This window comes from Gorilla gorilla, chromosome Y (assembly GCF_029281585.2).
Source record: "Gorilla gorilla gorilla isolate KB3781 chromosome Y, NHGRI_mGorGor1-v2.1_pri, whole genome shotgun sequence".
Taxonomy (NCBI): domain Eukaryota; kingdom Metazoa; phylum Chordata; class Mammalia; order Primates; family Hominidae; genus Gorilla; species Gorilla gorilla.
Genome location: NC_073248.2, coordinates 26,554,856 through 26,573,657, shown reverse-complemented (window position 1 = coordinate 26,573,657; position 18,802 = coordinate 26,554,856). Strand labels below are relative to the sequence as shown.

Sequence of the window (18,802 nt, the reverse complement as noted above, 5' to 3'; positions counted from 1 at the left end):
AATTATACGCCCAACAAGTTTTATAATTTAGAATAAATGAACAAATTTCTGATACATACAAACTACCAGAACTGACTTGGGAACAAATACAACACGAATTCATAATCAAAACTAAGGCCTAGGACCATTTAAAGAATTTACATCAATCCTCGAATGTGTCCAAAAACACAGAAGAAAAAGGGACACTACACAATTCATTCTGCGAAGCCAGGATTATATTGATCCTAAAGTCAAAGTCATCACACGATACAAGCCAATATATCTTAACACAGATGCTAAGATTCTAAACATAATAGTACACACACAACAAATCCAGTAAATTAAATGATTGTATACCATAATCAAATGGAATTTGTCTTGAAATAATTTGACCACCACAGCTAGTCCATTTGAGACATTCGGTTAAGCCATGATTTATTATAAGATTCAGATGTTTAGTCTCACTCCTTCCTATGTATATTTACCTTCCATTTCCTGTATATATTTACTGTCTACTTTTTGTAAGTATTCCGCTGGGTACTAGCAATTGTAAGCAACAGATGCGGCCTCTGTACTTACACGCTTTACTGTGAGGTGGTGAGGTAGAGAAGATAAGACTGAAAAAAATAGGCCGGGCGCGGTGGTTAACTACTGCAATCGCAGGAATTGGACGGCAGAGGCGGGCGGATCACTAGGTCAGGGGTTTGAGAGCCTGGCCAACATGGTGAAACCCCATCTCTACTAAAAATACAAAAATTAGCCGGGCAGATCGGGCCCCTGCACTCCAGCATGGGCAACAAGAACGAAACTTCGTTGTCAAAAAAAAAAAAAAGAGAAAAGTAATAAACATTCTGAACATAGAGGGCCTTGTCCTAAGCCAGTCCTCCAAATTCACTGTATAAGAGTAAGGGCTCTCTTAAAATTTAGGCGTTTACAGTTAAATGACCCACTAACTTCTGAAACTGGAAGACCGTTTTTTAGCAAAGGAGAATACTCCAGGGCCCCGCCCATTTCATCCTTGACTCCACCTTCTCCATGCTGAGTCCCGCCCCGCTTCCTGTTTATTCATCCTGCACCAAACTCTCCGGTATCCTGATGGAGTCTACTAGGTGTCAGTCATTTGGCCATGCCTAAGCCGAAGAGAGGCGGGGAAAAGTATCGTAATCAGCTGCGTCGCCTTTTGCTGACGCCAGAGAGTGCGCGTCAGCAGTTTATCAGAGAGCTCTTTAGACAGCCTCTTCTGCGCACCCACCTGCTGCATCTTAGTTCAGCCGGCTTTTAGAGTAGTAACCGCCAGAAAGGAGTCGGAAGAGGTCTCACGAGGCTGTCATCACCGCCATGCCCAAGAATAAAGGTACTGCTGTAAGCCTCTGGGACTATACCTCGGCTTGCTCTGCCAGTAACCCCGACGCCTGTTCCAGGCCGCAGTGACTGTTCTAACAGCGGTACTGGGCACTGCGACCCCAGCACTGTGTTCGGGAAAGGAGCTGGGAATGCCCGATTTGGTCACATTGGGGTGGGACAGACGCCATTTTTGTGGTGCCTCCTTCGGAAGATAGCGGGCTTTTGCTGCTGATTTCACGCCAGACGGAAAGCGTATAGGTAGCGACGGTTGAGGGACCTTAACCGGACGGCCTGGCTTTCCAGAATAGGCATCTGCAAACACTTCCCTGCTAGTTTCCTGGAAGCGGTTCTTAACTTTGAAGACTTACCTATCTGGACAGTTAAAAGTATTGCTAAGGATACTCCCTTTTCCTTGTTAAACAGTGGGGAAGCCTTGAAGCATGTTTAGGTTCATTTCTGGCGTTTTACTCTACCCCATCCCTTTATAGAGTGTAACATTCTTTTGCAGAAGATTTGTTACATATTTAGGCAGGTTTTCAACTTCCGTGTCCGATAAATATTGTGGGAGTAAAGATATCAACGTTCAACCTTCATTCTGAGGCTAAACTTTGACACGAAACTTAGACTTGAAAATAAGTTTACTCACAGCTTCTAAAGTAGGAGGTCTAACCTCGGTAGAACGCTTTCTCAGTCATTTCTGAAAGAAATTCTCCTTTTTATACACCTGAGGTAATCTATCACTTTTAATGCCCTTGTAATTGCTTGAAGAAAACTGTAGGTGGAAACAAAATATTATTTTCCACAGGAGGGGACCATGTTTTACAGTCCACAAAAACTCTGTTTAGATTATTCCTTCCTGGGACCCAGACCAATTTGTCTTCTTTTTACTTGCCTGTTGGCAGCATGGAATCTGTTTCATTTTCTCTTTTTAGCTGTCACGACACACAGCTCTTGAGGTACGTGGTGACAGTACAGTGCAGTCTTTTCTGGGCATTACTTTTTGCTCTCCCGAAAACCCACTAACGGGTTGTGTGTATAATAAGGTTTTTTGTTTGTTTGTTTGTTTTACTGCAAAATTATTGGAGGATAAAGTGTATTCTGGGAGAAGTCTAATTAGAGTTAGCAAAGGCTTATGCTTTTTCACTAACATTTTCTCAGATGGTACTGAACAACTTCAGTAGGTATCTTGTTCTCACCTTTATTTCTAGTGATGAGATTCCCAGTTCTCTAAGCCATCAGCTCTAAAGATCAGAGTATCTCCCTTTGCAAAATGTCCATTAAATCTTTGCTGATGTTATTATCCCTGTACATGACTCTATCCTTAAATAGTAAGGCTTCCTTTATTCTTGTAGGGTAGAACTTTTAAACTGAGTGATGCCTAAAAATGTTCTCAATAAAGAGAGTATCTCCAACACACATCGGATTTGTTTAAAGAGGAGGTGTGGATTTTTTGATCTTAGAAAGGAAACGAGATAAAATGTTAAACGACTTTAATTTTTGTATGTTCTTGCCTAGCCTCATTCCTCTAAAATATAATTTAAAGTGGATTCTGTTACATGGTATCACAATAGAAGGGGAATGATCAGGGTTTGGTTAATTCTGGTAAATTGAAAACAAATTTTTTTTTTATCATATGTGCGTCAGAAGGCACACAAAAGAAGTATAGTGGCCGGGCGCGGTGGCTCACGCGTGTAATCCCCCCACCTTGGGAGGCCAAGGCGGCTGGATCACGAGGTCAGGAGATCGTGACCATCCTGGCTAACATGGTGAAACCCCCTCTCTACTAAAAATACAAAAAAAATTAGCCGGGCGTGGGGAGGCTGAGGCAGGAGAATGGCGTGAACCCGGGAGGCGGAGCTTGCAGTAAGCCCAGACCGCGCCACTGCACTCCAGCCTAGGCGACTGAGCAAGACTACGTCTCAAAAAAAAAAAAAAAAAAAAAAGAAGTATAGTAATACAGTGAACTCCTAGAAATCCATACCTCTAGGAATTATAACATAGATTCATTAAAGTCCTCTGTTACCCTTCCCAAATTTATTTTTCTTAAGATAATACCCATCCTGAATTGAATGTTTTTATTATTGCGTAAAATTAGTGTTATCTTCTGGGCTACTTACTTGAGGGATACTTTTGAAGACCCCTAAATATTATGAGATGAGACTTACTAATGTAGAAGTAAAACTTGCTCATTTGGTTTTCTGTGTCTTTTTTGTTGTTGTTTTTTTCGTTTGAAAATCCAGATGCCTGTCAATATTGTCGTGGTGAGGTTTATCCAAATAAACATGTAAATGAGCATGGGCCATATGTGGAATTACTTTTTCTTTGCATGCATTAAGCTGGTATTCTACAAAAATCTTAGAAACCCATCCTCACATCAGGAAAAGGGCATCCTTTGGCCTATACTTGTGAAGAGCTAGAGTAAGGTGCTCCCCACCTTTGAGATTGCTAAAGTTGTCATTCTTTTGGAAATTTATGAGCTAATCATCATTTAGTCATCTGAAAAGCTGCCAAACTTTTGTAAAACCCAGTAAGGAAAGCAGGTATGAGCTTTGTCCTGACGCAGCTAAGTTCAGGAACGATTAATTGCTCGAAATATAGAATGTGTTTTCCTTTGTAGAAATTTAGTTTTGGCATGCCCTAAGAATGCATCAGAATCTGGATAAATCACAGAGTTCTGGAAGCCCAATTGTCTTCTATAGTGGCACGGAACAACGTGAGACTGCCCCAGAGGTAGTGGGTGAATTCAAGAAGTTAGATGTCTGGCTTTACGGTGGCCAGGTATATGTTTTATTCTATTTGCAGTGTTAACATTTTTATTCAAATTCTTCAATCGATCCCTTAATATTACTGTAATTTGTAGCCTTTCTCCCTCGTTTTGGAAACGGCCGCTACTTTGGTTTACTTTCTCTAATGGGGATACAATGTTATGGAGAAGTACCCCAGTCCCTTGATAATTCAATAGAAAATATCACAAGGAAATACTTTGGATGTGTTTAGTAATAAACAAAAACTTAAAAATAGAGTGAAACATGATGGCAGTTGAAACAGTTATCAAAAGTCTAAGGAAATGTGTATGTAAGCTTTAAACTAGAAATTATATTTCTATTCATTTATCTTGTGAAATTTGTTTGTAGAATAATATTCAATGCAGCATTATATAATAAAATTAAAACATTGGAAGAAATTAAATTATTAAGTATACTTTAACCATTAAAATGTTGGTCCAGATCTGCAGTTATTGAAATGAAAATGAATATTCAGGACAAATTATTTAGTGTAGTTAAAATATGCTGTAGAAGAAAATGAATGAAGTCCTGTTTTTTATTTGGAAAGCGTGAACAAAATATTCACAATAGTTATCTTTGGGTGATAAAATGTTTCTATTATATAGTTTCATATAAGATGTATTCTTATTTCAGAAGTATCCAAACAAATGTCCAAGAAGGATAGTGTTGATATATATCGGGTAAAAGACTTAAAGAGAACCTTTGACAGGTCCTGTTAATGAGGTAATGTTAATGTTGTAATGTAAATAAATTTAAACACATTATGTGTTTAAATGATATATTTTTAATTTTCCTGCAAGTGGTTTCAAAAACAAACTTCCAAAGCCTTATTTTATAGTTTAGTTTATATGATATTATGTAGATTTTTACATTAATTTTTTATCTACTCTTTTAATTAATTAGGTAAAGGAGGTAAAAACAGGCGCAGGGGTAAAAATGAGAATGAATCTGAAAAAAGAGAGTTGGTGTTTAAAGAGGATGGACAAGGTAAGACTTTTCAACTTAGGCTTCTTTCATTAATATGTTTTGTTGTTGCTGTTAATATTTCTCCTAAAGGAATCTTAATCATTATCCTGAGCAGTTGTCCCTATGTTTCCATTTCTCTTTTCCTCATTTCTCATCATCTACATTTCTCCTGTATTTGTTCATTAAATAATGATTCCTTGGATATACCAAGTCTGCATAGCGGATTCGATGGAAGCATTTTTGTAAATATACGTTCAGTATTTTGTGTGGAAGAACACAATCTAGCTGATGCCTGCAATCCCAGCCCTTTGGAAAGTGAGGTGGGTGGATTGCTTGAAGCTAGGAGTTTGACACTAGCCTGGGCAACAGGGTACAACCGTGTCTCTACAAAAAAAAAAAAAATTAATGGGGCATGGTGTTACACAACTGGAGTCCCAAGTTCTCTGGAGGATGAGGGGAGAGGATAATTTGAACCCAGGAGGTCAAATCTACAGGGAACTGTGAGGGTGCCACTGTATTTAGCCTGGGTGACAGAGCAAGACCCTGTCTCAAAAAAATACAAAAGTTCAGAGCAAATTAAGCATAGACTGTGATCATTAAATATTCCATACATTGGTAATGACTAATGTTGTACACTATTAGACCATGGTTATTTGTGAGGATAAAATCTCAAAACCTTTTTGAACCACAAGTTCTTCAATGCAGCTAGCACATAATCATAAAATGTAATACAATTCTAATAATTGACTAACCCCTTGAATTGATAAATGATGTACAGACTAACATACAAAAAAAAAAAATAAAGTAAATTTATTGGGCCACTTGCTTTTTTTCTTCTTTTTTTTCTTTAAGTGATGAACTTAAGAAAAATTTGTGATATTAGTACACAACAAAGTTGCATGTATTCTTCACCTAGATTCACCAATTTTTAACCTTTTACATCTTTTACTTTATTTCTGTCTCTAAGTATCTGCATGTATACATGTTTTTCTAACTATTTTGAATTTTTATACAGATAACTAGTAACATGAATTTACAGACTTTAGCACTAAATACTTCAGCATATGTCTCCTAAGATGAAGCACTTCTCGTTTACTAACTACAAACAACATATTTAACTTTAATGTAATACTGTTATCTACTTTATACCATGCTGTTACAAATAGGTAACCACTAACCGCATGTGACTATGTAGATTAATTTAACTTACAATTTAGATATGTAATAGTTCCATCACAGGCAAGTTTTCCTGAAGAGTGCTAACCTCATAGGTAATCTATATTCAAATTTCTTCACGTTTAATTATTTTCACCATGAATACATTTATTGTTTAATAATTTATAAGAACAGCTAGGTATGTTTCTATAGAATTTTTGGTAGTCATTTATGTTCTAAATAGAAGCCACTAAAAAATCAACATCTTTTAATTATATGAAACGTATTTTCTGGCAAAAGACACTTATTTAGCCTTCATCTTTTTCACTTCTAATATATGTTGACTTTACTTTCAGGACCAGTTTTTTAATTTTCGTTCTCATTTTGTTTTAATTTTTCTCCATGTTTCAAAAGTGCTTAGTGATAAGCTGAGCTCACTGGATTTTTGTAAAATGGATCAGTTGCCACATATATAACCCCTCAATGTAGCTTTTTTGTTTTGTTTTTTTGAGGCGGAGTCTGGCTTTGTCGGCCAGGTTGGAGTGCAGTGGCATGATCTCGGCTCACTGCAATGTCCGTCTCCTGGGCTCAAGCAGTTCTCCTGCCTCAGCCTCCCCGGTAGCTGGGATTAGAGATGTGTGACACCATGCCTGGCTAATTTTTGTATTTTTAGTAGAGATGGGGTTTCACCATGTTGGCTAGGCTGGTCTCGAACTCCTGACCTCAGGTAATGCACCCACCTCGGCCTCCCAAAGTGCTGGGATTATAGGCGTGAGTAACCATGCCTGGCCTTTCACTCTTATTTTCTAAGAACTTTAGAATAATCACCGAGATATTCTGAAGTAAACAGGAATTTTTAATGGTTAAGCTATTATTTGTCTTCGTCATTTCTGAGTTTAGGGATAGTGAAGATAGAGTTAGGGCTCATGTGTGAGACACTGATGTAGCATTATAGTGTATATTTTGAAATGTGCCACCTTGATGTTCAAAAGTCGAGTGTACAGTCGTGAAAACAACAGTTGACTTAATCAAAATGAGTGGGTAATTAAAATGCCTCTAGTAACAGAAATAGCTTGTCATGGAAATGGCATTTGTAACCCTGAACAAGTTACTTGACTTAGTCTTTTATTTACTCTAAATATAAAGGGTTAAAGCATATGAGCATAGCTGGAAGAGGTGAAGAAGTTGACAGGTAAAGAATTCTCTGGTTTCCCTAAATAAAGTTAGAATATGTGTCATTTTGAAATATGACTCTCTGAATAAATTACTCAAGCTTTTTGCTATTTGTTTTTTCCTGTTTTTCTTTGTAAGTAGTTTGATCTAATTTAGCAGTAAATGAAGCTTTTATTAACAGATAAATTTCTTTTTTTGTTGTTGTTATTGTTGTTGTTGTTGAGTTTTGATCTTGACATCCAGGGTGGCATGCAGTGGTGCTATCTCAGCTCCCTGCAACCTCTGCCTCCCGAGTTCAAACCATTCTCCTGCCTCAGCCTCCTGAGTAGCTGGGATTACAGGCATCTGGCACCACACCCAGCTAATTTTTCTATCTTTAGAAGAGACAAGGTTTCACCATTCTGGCCAGGCTGGTCTCAAACTCCTGACCTCAGGCGATTCACCTGCCTTGGCCTCCCAAATTGCTAGAATTACGGGCATGAGCCACCATGCCTGGCCCAATAGCTAAATTTCAGTCATTACATTTTAACAAATGTGGACCAAGATCTCAACCTTTTTTTTTAATCTCCTCTCCTCAGAGTATGCTCAGGTAATCAAAATGTTGGGAAATGGACGATTGGAAGCATTGTGTTTTGATGGTGTAAAGAGGTTATGCCACATCAGAGGGAAATTGAGAAAAAAGGTAGGTGTGTAGGTTACTTTTCAATAACAGTTTGCCATAAAAAATGTCTCTGCTTTAAATACATGGTCCAAGCAATTTATTTTTGTGAGTTCCCAAAATAATTTATACAGCAATGATTCATGTGACAATGTGAATAAATAGAAAAAGTCTTTGATAACTTTTAGATTTACTTTTAAAGAATAATTTGTTTGTTTAACTTCTGTTGTATTCCTACCAGAATGTTTACTCTGATATTAGTATTGAAGAAACCAGACAAATCTAATATATAACACAAATGGTCTTGACTCAAATGTTAATGCTGTGAAAGAATGAAAAATCTGGGAATTACTTTAGCTTAAAAGAGATTGATCGGTGCATATCCCTTCATTAGGTTTTGGATTGGGGGAAATAGTTTTAGGTGGTACTAGGAAAATTGGAATATGGAATATGTTAGAAACTCTATTTGTTAGTAATACCACATCAGGTAGTTTTATAGATTACACTGATTAAAAGTCTCTACTACTCAGATTTTTAATTAAAATAATAAAAACTTGGTTTTGGCTGAGCTCTGTGAAAGTATTAGCCAGCATACACCTGTAGTCCCAGCTACTGAGGAGGCTGAGCCCAGGAGTTCAAGGTTCCCATGAGCTAAAAATTGTGCTAATGCACTCCAGTCTGGGTGATAGAGCGAATCTCTATCTCAAAAAGAAAAAAAAAAAAAATCTTTTTGGTATGTTAACATTCTTTCTTTTCCAAATTAGTGGCATTTTAGGGATTCTCTTAGTCCATTTGGGCTGCTCACTGGGTAGATTATAAAAAGCAGAAATTTTATTTCTCATAGTTTTGGAGAAAGAGAAATTTATTTAATATTTGGTGAGGACCCATTTCCTGATTATTATGTGGTGTCTTGTGGCTTAGTCCACACATGGTGGAAAGGATGAACAAGCTGCCTTGGGCCTCTTCTTTGAAAGCAAAAATCCCATTCATGAGCGATCAGCTGTCATCACATAATCACCTCCCAAAGGCCCAACCTCCTAGTACCATCACCTTGGGGATCCAAATTTCAATATAAATCTTTTGAGGAACACAAACATTAAGACAAGAATGGGCTGTATTTATGTAGATTGGGTGCTTTATAGTCATTTTGTGTAGATACATCTTCTGTATTTGGGACAATTATATGTCTCTCAATTTCTGAGACAAAGGATCATCTGACATTTTAAACTCTTGAGTAATTGAAATAAAATTGCTGTATATTTTTTAACATTCTAAATAAGAAAATTTTAACAAACTCAACTGGGTACTATAGTTTTTTCATGCCATACCTTAACTATGTACTACATACAACTATACTACAGATATATATATTTCAGGGTTTTTTTCTAATTTATTTTTATTTTTTGAGGCAGGGTCTCACTCTGTTGTGTAGGCTGGAGTACAGTGGCACAATCACGACTCACTGCAGCCTTCACCTCAAGCAGTCCTCCCGCCTCAGCCTCCTAAAGTAGTTGGCAGGCACATGCCACTACACCCAATTTTTTTTTTTTTTTTTTAACTGTTTGTACAGTCTAGACCTCTCTACGTTGCCTAGGATGGTCTCAAGCTCCTGTGCTCAGGTCATCCCTGTGGCGTAGCCTCCCGGAGTGCTGTGATTATAGGCATGAGACACCTCTCCTGGCATCTAATTAATTTTTTTTTTCACACTAGGTGAATAGTATACCTGTCTTGTGGGAAGATTCACTAAACATTCTTTTTATTATTTGTTTTTATTTTTAAAATAATCTGCAGTAAATTTCTTACAGGTTTGGATAAATACATCAGACATTATATTGGTTGGTCTACGGGACTATCAGGTAAAAATAATATTTAAAGTTGTGTTATGTCTTTGTGTTTAAGCAGTTGTTAATGTTTGGAAGGTAACTATACTAGCATCTTTGACACATTCCAGCCCAGGTTGCTTTCTCACCATTCTGCCTGCCATCATCATTTATTAAGGGCCAGTTGTATTTCAGACTATAGTATTTTTCAAATTTGAAGTAATTCTCACTGATAGTTAATGTTACATATATTTTTGTGGAAAGACATAAAGTTTTTAATTCTTTGTTTTCATTGTTAATATAATGTGCAGTAAATATTTTCTTGTAGGCTTGGGCAAGTACTGTAGACCATCTGTCCTCATCCATTTAAAGGCCAATGGTGTTTCAGGCATTCAGCTAGGTATTTCAGACATTGTAGTTCCCAAATGCCGGTCTGTTAAATAGTATTGGTGCAGGCTGAATTTTCAGTGCTCTGAAGTCAAATTAGAAGACACATAGTTACGATGGTTTTCATGGAGCACAATTGTTTGCTTACCTTTTTAAATATATATTTTAATAACTTTTTAAAATGAGAAAGTGTATAAGGTAGTAATTTTTATTAGTGTTCTAATTTGGCAAAGCAAAATTGAATAATCTGGAGACTCATTTACCTAATATTATTTTTAACATTATTTTAATATTTTGAAATTTAAAGTTCTTGAAATCCAAATCTGGGAAACCACAAGTCTAGTTGATGCAGCTGAATAAGTTTGTTCTCCTCTAAAAGTTTTATAGTTTGGTAGTGTAAAGTTAAGGCATGCATACCAAGTAGTTAATGGTACAAACTGTTGTAAAGTACATGCTATAAAGTGAGCGGTATGTAACAGAGACAGTAGTAGCTGTTTAATCTCCAGCCTTCAAACTATTTACATGTTGTAGGTCTGTAAAATACATTTGATTTCTACTCATGGAATTCATCACCATTGTTTAACCACATTGAGAAACTACTGCTATGTCTATATTTTTATTCTCTTGATATTAGGTGAAGTTTTCTGTAGTCATCTGTCAAGTCTAAGTTGGTTTGTAATGTTCAAGTCTTCTGTTGATCTTTTGTCTGATCTTTTCATTACTATAAGTGGCATATTGAAGTTACTTTACTTTTCATCTTGAGAATTTCTACTTTTTAAATTACTTCAGTGTCTTTATTGACTTTTTCTGTTTAGTGAAATACCATTTTCATAATTTCCTTAATATTTTTAGACATGATTTCTTTTTAAGTCTTAGATAAACTAAGTCCAACTTCTGGGATTCCTCAGGAATAGTATTTTTTTTTTTCCCTGTGTTTGAGCCACTTTTTTACATCTTTTTTTTTTTTTTTTTTTAACTGAACAATTTAACTACAACATAGCAGTTCTGGAAATCAGATTGCTGCCTCTCAGGGCTGTTGTTGATACTACTTGTTTGGTGACTTTTCTGAACTAATTCTTTGGCCATTGAATAGTTGGTTAGTTTAGTGGGCAGTTCATGTTTGAACTAAGATTTCATTAAAACCACCAAGAATTTAATCATTTAAAGAGGAATCTTGTACATGTAGAGGAATACTTTGAGCATTCAGCCAGTGTTGGTCAACTGACACCTCTTCCTTAGTCTTCATTTCTTTCTGTGCAGGATCTCAAGTTCAGTCAGGGGTAATATTAGGGCTTTCCTATGTCTTTCTTTATCATGTGCACTACTCTGAACGTATATTTGGCCTGTTAGATTTGTAGAAGTATGTTGGACTTTACAAATTGCCTATGGATATCTCATTCCAGAGCTTTTGCGAGTTTTTTGGTTAGTTTATTTTTTGTCTCAACCGTTACTACCACTTAAGGCATGTTAAAAAATTGCCACAGATTATTTTTTCTACAAAAGCCCTGTGGGGTAAACCACAGTGATTAAGCTCTGAATCAAGTGAGTTAAAGAAAAGTTCTTAAAATGGAAGTTTCTGGGAACTGCCAGGAAATTCTCTATAGAATGGTGTTATCAAAGAACTTCGGACTTGGTCTGTGCTTTTCAGTAGCTGCTGTTGTGTTGGTTTTTATTAAACTGAAGTAAGGAGTGGGAATAGGGGAACTTAAAAGCCCACACTGCTTTTTCTTAGTAAGGTTCACCTATTTTTCTTGAATAAACGCTCCTTAATGTTTATTGCATTCATTTGGTTAATTTTCAGATTTCTGATATATGGATTTTGACCATGTTTGTCAATGTTCTTATTTCTTTTCTGAAGGAACAAATTTTAGCAAGTCCTTATTCTGCCATTCCTGCAATCACTGCAAGAAAGCATTTATTTTGATGACTTAATTACACATTGACTTTGTTTCTTTTTCATATATCAAATAAAAAGTTGTACTGTGCTTTTAAAATGTTATTTTTATGTCCATTATATTATTCGAATTATCATTTTAACAAAATCTGGTTTGCACATTACAGTTTGAAAAGTGTTGGTCTATTTCATACTGCCATTGTGACAGATCACTTTAGTTTACGTCTTACTTATATTGTAAATTGTAAGCAATCAGAACCCCTCCTCACCCCAAGTTGGATAAAATACTTTCAAATGGGGAATTGTGAACATCTGAGGAAAGTGATTCTTAGTGTTGGCATTAGAAATACCCACCCAGAAGAACTTTTAAAAATATGCATTCATGCACTACACCCCAGGCAGGTCTACTTTCAATCTTAAGGAAGTAGGTATGTATTTTTAAAATCAAGCTATTTTTCAAGTTCCATAGACAATTCTGTTAGATAATCTATACTAAGAACTACTGATGCTTAGAAAAGTTTATTATTGTTGTTTTTGGTTTTTTGAAGGAGTTTCGATCTGTTGCCCAGGCTGGAGTGCAGTGGCTTGATCTCGGCTCACTGCAAGCTGCGCCTCCTGGGTTCATGCCATTCTCCTGCCTCAGCCTCCTGAGTAGCTGGGACTACAGATGCCTGCCACCACGCCCAGCTAATTTTTTGTATTTTTAGTAGAGATGGGGTTTCATCATGTTAGCCAGTATGGTCTCGATCTCCTGACCTCATGATCCGCCCGCCTTGGCCTCCCAAAGTGCTGGGATTACAGGCACGAGCCACCATGCTTGGCCTAGAAAAGTGTATTACCTTTTTAACATCATTATTCTTTACTCCATTTTTAGTTTTGAATTGCAGTGTTTGACCTTAAAAGTTTTATATTACTATTTTTTAATTAGTCTTTTATTTTTCCAAGAGACTTCTAATTAAAAGGGAATAGTAAATAAAAGCACTGTGTTTGCCTTTTGTGCTTTTATTAAAGTGAAATCTCTACAATCTTTCCTAAGCTGTTAATCATTGTTTACTAATGAACATAAACCACTTCCTAATTATTCAGACTCAAGAATTTTTTTCTAGAGGGTATTGGGGTAGGCAAAGAAAAGCAGGAGAGTTTGTATGTGGGATTTTTTTGGATGTGTTCAATTTGAAAGTAACTTGTGAAACAACTGGTGATATTTTAGTATAAGACATTTTGAAAGTTATTTGTTTATTTCTAAGGATAACAAAGCTGATGTAATTTTAAAGTACAATGCAGATGAAGCTAGAAGTCTGAAGGCATATGGCGAGCTTCCAGAACATGGTAATATCAAAATGATTTTATCTCCTCGTTATTTCATATTAATGTTTGTTGGTATTTAGGTGAAGGTATTTCCATAGAACTCTTGTTTTACATACTGTTTTAGTGTATGCTTAAAAATTTGTTATAAGTAGTCTTGCCTATACTTCAGTATACTTATGATACTTTGGAAAAGATATTAATAACTGGAAATCTCTAATAAAAATGTTATGAACTTGAAAGTAGAAGTCTCTAATAAAGAGATTATGAATTATGAAAGTTCCTTTAGTGACGAGTTTATAAATTCATAAGCTCTGGATTTTTGTATATAAGATCTGTCAAAGAAATAAGTTTTTTATAGTGTTTTTCTAAACAGTTCTCAAGACTGGCAGTTTTCATTTAAGCAGAGGCAACAAATGTAATACTAATGTTTGATTATTATAGAAAAAAGTATTCATCTTAGCAAAGTTTTAACTATGGGATTATTTTTAACAAACAATTGTGTTTTCTTTTTCTTAAAGACAAACACAATATATACTAACTGCAGAAAGCTTGACAAGATTAAAATAAGTCCCTCATGACACCATCAAAGAGAATATGCACTGTTGTAAAGACTGCATATTTTACGTGGCAGCTGTTTTCATTATTTATCATATTGCATTTTATGAAAAGATTTTTATATAAACATGAAGATCCTGATGAAATTATTGGCATTTCAGGAAGTGCTGAAATGTTATTGGAAGTGATGAAATTATTGGCATTTCAGGAAGTGCTGAAAGTTTCGCTTTCATTACTTGGGGATAAGCATGATCGTGATTTAACCAAGTATTTCTCACTGATTTGATAAGTCTGTTTAAATAATTGGTTAACTAGTTGTTGTAATTTCAAGAGAATTTTATGTATTTTGAGGATATGTTGTTAACCTGTGCTCAAATCCTTTTTGAAGGCTACATGGAAATGGTTGGCTATTGAGTTAGCGTAATCAGAGTCTGCCTACCATACTTAAAGTACCTTTTGTATATGTGCTAAGTGAGAATTAAAAATACCTTTTAAAAACAAATGAAAAATACAGCACAATACAGCACATTCGTTCTTTGTTTTTTGAAACAGAGTCTTGCTCTGTCACCCAGGCAGGAGTGCAGTGGCACCATCTCAGCTCCCTGCATTCTACGCCTGCCAAGTTCAAGCTATTTTCCTGCCTCACCCTCTGCACCCTCTGAGACTACAGACATTTGCCACCATACCTGGTTAATTTTTTATTTTTTTTTATTTTTAGTAGAGACCAGGTTTCACCATGTTGGCTAGGCTGGTCTCGAACTCCTGATCTCAAGTGATCTGCCCACCATGGCCTCCCAAATTGGTGGGACTACAGGTTATATAATCAGTATGTCTGTTATTTTACCTTTAGCTAAAATCAATGAAACAGACACATTTGGTCCTGGAGATGATGATGAAATCCAGTTTGATGATATTGGAGATGATGATGAAGACATTGATGATGTAAGTAAATAAACCTAACAGGTAATTTGTTTTATCTATGCATTATCTATAAACTTTACAGTCCTTTGGGATATTATTTACCGCAAAAATCAATTTTAGCTTTGGCAGTAGGCACTTCATAATCAACGTTAAGTAAGAGTGTCTAAAGAGATAGTTTTGAGAACACGTCCTCTATTAAGAGAAATGCTTAGTATGTTAAAAGAAGAATTTTGTTTGAACCAGTTTGATGCAGCATTGAAATTACGACACACTTGAAAGGTTTGTTAAAATGAAGGGACTGTTGCCAGGACATGTAATATAATTACATGTAATATAATTACATGGTTGAGCATGGCCAGACTTGTTTTGGAGTTAGTTTGTGCTTATTTTGTGGAAATGATTGTTTTTCCTAGTAACAAAGCAGCGCAGTTCACAAAGCAGTAAATGCTTCAGCTCTCTTTTTCAGTTAACTATATTGAAATTAAATTCACTTTGATTTTTATTCCCTCTCTCCGAGAGAGGGGGGGGGGGGGGAGAGAGAGAGAGAGAGAGTGTGTGTGTGTGTGTGTGTGTGTGTGTGTGTGTATTGGAAATGGAATTTGTTGGTATAGCTTAGATTTCATTTGGGCTTAGGTTTTTTTGTCAATATCCCTATAATAAAATTGTTGTTCAGGAACCACCTGTATATACACACCCAAAAGTTATGATTAACTAGGTACTGAGAAGAAATTATAGAATACCTAAAGCAGTCATTCTTGATGTAATCTGTGCAATTTACCAGAGCTTTTAAAAATTATAAAGTCCAGCGGGCGTGGTGGCTCACACCTATAATCCCAGCACTTTGGGAGATGCGGGCAGATCATGAGGTCAGGAGTTCGAGAACAGCCTAACCAATAATGTGAAACCCCATCTCTGCTAAAAATATAAAAATTAGCCGGGCGTGGTAGTGCACACCTGTAGTCCCAGCTACTCAGGAGGCTGAGGCAGGATAATCATTTGGACCCAGGAGACAGAGGTTGCGGTGAACTGAGATTGCACCACTGCACTCCAGCCTGGGCAATAGAGTGAGACTCCATCTCAAAAAAAAAAAAAAAAAAAAAATTACAAAGGCTAAACTTTGGAAAGTCTAAGACAGACATAGGTGATGGTCACACACTCCATTGAGAACCATTGTTCTACATCAGGGTTCTCTACAGCTTTTGTTTTACCAACATGTTTATTAAGATTGTTTTCAGACTGTTCAGAGGAGTAGAAGGATTTTTAAATTTATTTGTAAACATTCAAATACCAACAAGATTGTACAATTTACAGTTTTTCTCTGCTTCATCTATCACACCCATCCTTCTATTCATCTGATATTACACCTTATATTTTGGCACATTTCCAAACTATTACTTACACTTTGAGTTAAAGAAAATAAATTGAGTCCTTAATTGTATTGTATATATGCATTTATAAATTTTTACAACATAAAGTACTCTATATTTATAAAATTTTTTAGTTTTTTTTTCTTTGGAATTGTTTCTGAGTAGTACTTAGTAACACTACTCTAATGTAATATAAATTTTAAAGTATACCCAAAAAGAAAATGAAAAGAGATGAAAAGTGCATTGTTCTTGTGATCCCAGGAAATCTGAGACAGGTCTCAGTTAATTTACAAAGTTGATTTTGCCAAAGTTGAGGATGCACCCATGACACAGTCTCGGGAAGCCCTGAGGACATGTACCCAAGGTGTTTGGGGCACAGCTTGGTTTACTACATCTTCGGGAGACATAAGACATCAATCAATATATGTGAAAAGAACGTTGGTTCAGTTTGGAAAGGGAGGGCATCTTGTTAGCCTTTCTAAAGGAGGCAGTCAGCTATGTATCTAACTCAATGAGCGAAAGGATAACTTTTGAATAGAATGGGAGGCCGGTTTGTCTTAAGCAGTTTCCACCTTGAGTTTTTCATAGTAATTTTGGGGGCCAAAGATATTTTCGTTTCACATTCTAATATTTTCTTCATGTACCTCCCTTTGGGGACCCTGAGCCGGAAGTTTTTTGGGGGATTAAACAGAATTGGCATTTACTTCATGTTGCAATAACCAAAAGCATAAATATTTTGTTGTAGATTAAGGGCAAATCTGAACATTTCCACAGTTGGTGGCCTTGGAGGCCTCTTTGGAAAATTCAGAGAACCTATCCAGACTACCTAGTGGAACACAAAGCTACAAACACAGATGTTAGAATAAGGATCTAGACATGGCTAAGATTTTTCTCAGGGAGTGGCGGGGAATATCTTAGAGTTATGCCATTTCCTTTGGAACTAGGCCCAGTAGGGTAACGGGAAGGAATGTAAAGACAATGGCTATTAAAGGAAATTTAGTTTCTTTAGAGTTTCTTTTGCTTATTACAAGAGAACACTGTAGATTTATAGGTGTTCTAGTTTTACTTCTGTGACTACATGGACTCAGAATTTGGTTACGACCGTATTTATTCCATTTTTAAAGGAATTACATCTATTTTGTCTGTGTCCACCCTCAGAATATAAGATCTGTAACCACTACCACAAAAGGAAGTAAGGACATGCAAAACTTCAAAAATGTTCTGATGTATGATATACAATAACATTCCAAAAGAGCATAAAGATTTACTGGTAACAAAAAGGAAATGAGAAAATCTAATATACAGAATACTCAGTTCAAAACGATTTACTTCACAGTTTACCACTGGGAGTCTTTATATGCAGTAGAATGTTGTAATAAGAGTTATTTTTCTATGGATCTGATGTTCTTTTCAATTACAGATCTAAATTAAACCAAGTGTTTTTACATGACAAGTTCTCTGAGGATGGTTCTACAGTTGGGATTTTGGCCATCATCAATTAAGAAGAGAAATTCATTTAGTATGTAGTTTCTGAAAGCAAACTGATTTATTTTCATTGTTTTAAAGTATTTATTTCTTTAAAAGCTGAGGACACTGAATTATCTTAAGTTAAATGTTAATACTTTATTGTTTTGATGTAATGGAACTTAAGGATAAAAGACCATAATATTTGCTGTTAAAATAAATAAACGAATGCCTTTCCTACTGTGATAACGTCAAGTAATTGGATATTTTGAATACATTTCTACCTGATAATCATGCTGGGTTCTAATAAGCCCTACTTCCACCTAATCTGTTTACAGTCTTTCGGTATGTTTCAGTTACTTAGATGGTCTCATAAGGTTTCTGATACAATTTGAAGACAGAAATCTGCATTTAGAATCAGAAAACATGGACATATTTTTCATATTTATCTAGCCATATGTAATTTTATGCTAACATTGATAGTTTATAAATCCTTTTCATGCTTTGTGCCTCGGTTATTAAGGAAAAAAAAATGTCCAACATACAGTTTTTAAAGTGTGGCAGTTTTGAGTAGTAACTTAGAATGTATAAGATTAAGAGTTAAAGAAACTGAACAATAAGTGGCAACCAATTATCTTAACATTGGAAATACTGGGGTGCCATTTTGTTTTCAAAAGTTATTCATTGTAATCCACTGTTTTGGCTTTCATGAACAAGTAAATTACAGTGTATAAATGAAAAACAATTTCATAATAAATTCTATAAACTGAGCCATTCTCAGACTGTCTCTAAACTGCCATAGGAGGAAGGAACCATACTGAATGGAAAGATAGTTTCAGCCTAGGTGCAGCGGCTCACACCTATAATCCCAGCACTGTGGGAGGCCTGTGGGGGCAGATCACCTGAGTTCAGGCATTCAAGACCAGCCTGACCAACATGGCAAAACCTCATCTCTACTAAAAATACAAAAATTAGTGGGGCATGGTAGTGCACGCCTGTATTCCCAGCTACTCAGGAGCCTAAGG

At 36.0% G+C, this 18,802-nt stretch overlaps 1 protein-coding gene across 1 annotated transcript; it reads left to right on the top strand.

The window, feature by feature from the left end:
• The first annotated feature begins 1,046 nt into the window (after positions 1-1,046).
• On the top strand, positions 1,047-18,026 carry LOC129530234 (eukaryotic translation initiation factor 1A, Y-chromosomal). Its single transcript, XM_055377090.2, has 7 exons — positions 1,047-1,333; positions 5,013-5,096; positions 7,982-8,085; positions 9,867-9,917; positions 13,410-13,491; positions 14,876-14,967; positions 17,734-18,026. Exons 1-7 carry the CDS (start codon positions 1,318-1,320, stop codon positions 17,737-17,739), a joined length of 435 nt encoding a protein of 144 aa, XP_055233065.1. The 5' UTR covers positions 1,047-1,317; the 3' UTR covers positions 17,740-18,026.
• The last annotated feature ends 776 nt before the right edge of the window (positions 18,027-18,802 follow it).